At 60.5% G+C, this 4,168-nt stretch overlaps 1 protein-coding gene across 1 annotated transcript in view; it reads left to right on the top strand.

Moving 5' to 3' along the window:
- Positions 1–3,955, top strand: part of CELF6 (CUGBP Elav-like family member 6) — a 34,380-nt gene extending 30,425 nt beyond the window's left edge. Inside the window, exons 8-12 of the mRNA XM_006167274.1 lie at positions 18–212; positions 641–721; positions 804–947; positions 1,386–1,538; positions 2,422–3,955. Of these exons, the coding sequence (XP_006167336.1) occupies positions 18–212; positions 641–721; positions 804–947; positions 1,386–1,513 (548 nt within the window). The 3' untranslated portion in view covers positions 1,514–1,538; positions 2,422–3,955. The remainder of the gene's footprint in view (positions 1–17; positions 213–640; positions 722–803; positions 948–1,385; positions 1,539–2,421) is intronic.
- The last annotated feature ends 213 nt before the right edge of the window (positions 3,956–4,168 follow it).

The raw sequence follows: 4,168 nt of genomic DNA, 5'->3' as shown, positions 1-4,168 counted from the left end.
TGGACGCGGACCGGGAGGGGAGGGGCCGACTGCCACCTCCTCACTTGGACCTCTGCCACCCCCAGCTGCCACCTCCCCACCCGGCGGCCCTGGCACGCTTCCTGGCCTTCCAGCGCCCATTGGGGTCAACGGATTTGGCCCCCTGGCCCCCCAGACCAACGGGCAGCCTGGCGCGGACCCGCTCTACAGTAACGGGCTTTCCCCTTATCCAGGTGGGCCCCAGCTCCGCCCAGATTTCCCTGAAGTGGGGTGGGACAGGGCCAGTCTCCTGGGAGGGTTGCTCCTCTTCTGGCCCTCACAGCTGCCCCTACCTCCCACTCCGGAGCCTGTGCCCCTCTCTCCCCAGCCCAGGGCGCCGGCGTGGCTGACCCCCTGCAGCAGGCCTTCCCGGGGATGCACCACCATGCAGGTTTCACTTGCGCTGCATGGCCTGGGGAGTGGAGGGCCCCAGGAAGGAACAGGAAGACTTACGGGGTTAGGCTTTCCCGAGGCCTCAACCCTCCTGTTCCCTGACTCCCCAGCATCCTCTCTTGGGGCAAGGGTCATGGTGAACTAGGCCGAACTGCTCCAAGGTAGCCAGGCAGATGGGGCCGGGTGGGGATGGCCGTGGGGTCACTGACGGCGCTGCCTGTGTCTCCAGCAGCCTACCCATCGGCCTATGCCCCGGTGAGCACAGCTTGTCCCCAGCAGCCGTCAGCCCTACCCCAGCAGCAAAGAGAAGGTGAGGGGCTGGGGGCTGGAGACCAGGGCCTGGTGGGGCTGCACTGAGGTCCCCCCTGAACCAGCCTGCTACTGTTCTGCAGGCCCCGAAGGCTGTAACCTCTTCATCTATCACCTGCCTCAGGAGTTTGGTGACGCAGAACTCACACAGACATTCCTGCCCTTCGGAGCCGTGGTCTCTGCCAAAGTCTTTGTGGATCGAGCCACCAACCAGAGCAAGTGTTTCGGTGAGCTGAGCCCCTGTTCTGACTGTGGGGTCCTCGCACACCCTAAGATCGCATCATTTCAGGCTCGTCCAGGAAGGCCAGGTGTCTGGGATGTGTCTGAATAAGACTTTGGAGTCTGGCCAGGGCAGGAGTCAGGGTCTGGGACCAGAGAGTCCCCCCAACTCCAACTGCAGTTCTGGGGACCCACATGGGAGCTGTGGAGGGGGCCAGCCAGCCCGCTGGAGGAAATGCCTCACGAGCCCCCTGCCCCCACACAGACACTCACACGTCAGTCTCAGCCCACTCGCCATGGCTGTGTGAGCTTGTATCTGCGTGTCACGTGTGTGCGTGCTCAGACAGCGGAGGGACATATGGGTGATGGGGGGGGCCCAACGGGCTGGTCAGAGAGAGGAGGCCACGCAGGCAGGGACCCAGCTAACCCCTCTGCTCACACCCCAGGCTTCGTTAGTTTCGACAATCCGACCAGCGCCCAGACCGCTATTCAGGCCATGAATGGCTTTCAGATCGGCATGAAGAGGCTCAAGGTACAGCTCAAGAGGCCCAAGGATGCCAGCCGGCCTTACTGATCTCTGGCTGACCAGCCACAGAAAGGTGAGTCCCCGGAGGACCCCAGGCAGGTGGGGCTGAGTGACCAGCTGCTCCCAGCTTCGGTGCCCTTTGGGATGTGGAGGGCACTGCTCTCTGAGCATGTCTGGGGCAGAGAGCAGAGGCAGGAGCCTGAGGAAGCCCGATGGGGGCCGTGCTTTTCCTTCCATCTAAGAACTGAGATGAATTAGACACCGTTTCTGCCCCCGGGGCCCGAGAGAGGGGATCACAAAAGGATGCAGCCAGCTTTACTCCAGAGACGGCCACAGTGGCTCCAGGGCAGAGAGCCCGTGTGTGAGGGTCAGGAGACTGAACACGAGACTAACACCGGTCCCACTGCAGAGATGGCCACAGGGCCACAGGGCAGAGAGCCCGTGTGTGGGAGGGCGGGGCGCTGGAAGAGGAGACTAAGAAAGTAGCTCGGGTCTGACAGGCCCCGAGTTTGAACCTGATCCTGAAGACACCGGAGACTCGCTGAGGACTTTAAGCAAAGAAGGGGCAAGAAGCGAGGGCTGAGATTATGACCACGGAGCCGAGGGGAGAGAGCCCGTCTGCTAAAGTAGGATGTGCAGGGCCCGCTGGGTGACAGGAGGGACACCACTAGTTCCTCTGGGTTTCTGGGAGGGCCTCGGGACCACAGGATACACATGTACCACTTAGGGACTGGCTGTCTCAGATGCCCATGTGGCACTGCCTCAGCGAGCTCCCCAGGAGCCCTCATCTGGGGCACTGGGCTGGGGCTGTCTGCCAGGACCCTGTGCCTCTGTGGGCCACAGCTCTGCTCCTCAGGACAGGCCACAGGTGGGCAGTTGCTCCGCCGTCCGGCCCTCCAGCTGACGTTTGCCTTCTGTCTCTGCCCTCTGTCCTGACCACTGACACCCAACGACAGCAACTGAAGAGTGAGAAGAAAGGGAAGGAGAAGCACAGAAACCTTGCGCAGCCCTTCCGGAAGGAGCAGCTTCAGACGGAGGCGGGCCGGGCCACGGCCCACGCTGGCGCTCAGGCCACTCTGAGGACTGTCTTACCCCACGTGGCTCTGCACCCGCGCTCAGAGCTCCAGCTCGCAGGGCGGCGAGGGCTGGCTGAGATGGACGGGGCGACCCGCAGGGGGCCTGGGGGTGCCAAGGGCTTCTCTGCAGGGAAGCCCAGATCTACTTCTTTCAAAATCATATCATTCCGTAGAGTTTAGGGACCAAAGGACTATTGCTTTTGTAAGAATATATATAAATATATATCTATATAAACTAAAACAAAGGAACAAAGACAGAAAACAAACAAAAGATACAAGAGAAACAAAAAAGACAGTATGGAGTCTTGTAAAAGCTGCCTTTAAATATCCCTAGGAGACAGGGTGAAGGAGAACTTTGCTCCTGCAGCCGAGGCAAGGGGGCTGTGGGCGATTGTGTGTCTCAGTCTCCCTCAAACCACTCCTCAAGCCTGCCCTTTTAAGAGTAATGAAAGACGTGAGGTTGTGGCCGATGCTCAGCTAACAGAAGAGGAACGGAAGCAGTGAGCCCACAGTCCAAACCCCGACTTGGATAGCGTTCCCAAGAGGCCCCAGGAGGAGCCCGGCCGGCGCTGGCCTCTGCTGCCCAGTGTGGTGCCCTGGCCATGGGGCGGGAACCCGCCTTTCCTGTTCCAGCCTTCCCCATGGGACCACTGCTTCCCAGGCAGGCGGGAAGGGGGGTGTTGGCCACCTGAGCTTTGCCTTCCCAGCTGGATAGACGGTCCTGCCTTTGGCTGAGCCAAGTCACCTCCTGTGTCCCTCCCCTCGAGCCACCCGTGTCCCCTCACTCCAGGCCACCTTCTGTCTCTTAGTCTCAGTTGGCCCACCTGTCAAGTTGATCTGGAGATGCTAGAGGGCTACGACGACAGACTCAGAGGTCTGCTACTGTATATACTGCCATTGGGTGACCCTCAACACGTAGAAGCTTCAGAGTTAGAGGTCCCTCTGTGCCCCGGGCCTGGGAGGGACGTAGATGTTCTGCAAAATACTTCTTCATTCCTTTAACAAGTGCATCTTTCCTATGCAAGGGTGTCTCACGTGTGCTTACCCAAGGTGCTTTAGGTGGTGAGCCGTGCTCGGCTTAGACGTGGTGTGTGCTCTGTCCGTCTGTCTCGGTCTGTCTGTTGTATCCAGTGGGTGCCATAAAAGCTGATCAATGGTGGTGCTTCCTGCCTGCTTCTGTGAGATAGACGAAGACGCAGCGTAGACGCCATGACCCACCTTGCCTGGGCCAACCTTTCCTGGGCCACACTCCCCAGGAGGACGGCCCCCACCTCACAGATGGTCCGCCCAGTCTGAGGCCTCGTCCCCAGGCGTGGCTGAGGATGGAGGCTCGTGGTCACGCCAGACAGCAGAGGATGTGGGGGTGGGGCTGGAGGGTTCCTCCTGCAAGACAGTTTCTAAGAAAACTTGTTCCCATCCGTTCCTCTGTCTGCGCCTCATTTGTGAAGGGAGTGGGAATGCAGAGCTGGTACCTAAGCAGTCCGGGGACCAGGGCAGCTCCAGGGCATGCGCCAGTGGGCGGCCGCGCGAGGGCCCAGGGCCAAGTAATGCGCGCAGACGCGGTGCTGGCAGAGACGGACCGACGGCGCGCAGACACACTCAGCACTACACATGCTAGTGGATGTCT

The sequence above is a fragment of the Tupaia chinensis genome, unplaced genomic scaffold, assembly GCF_000334495.1.
Source record: "Tupaia chinensis unplaced genomic scaffold, TupChi_1.0 Scaffold144682_1, whole genome shotgun sequence".
NCBI classification, from domain to species: domain Eukaryota; kingdom Metazoa; phylum Chordata; class Mammalia; order Scandentia; family Tupaiidae; genus Tupaia; species Tupaia belangeri.
This window is presented reverse-complemented; position numbering and strand designations above follow the sequence as displayed.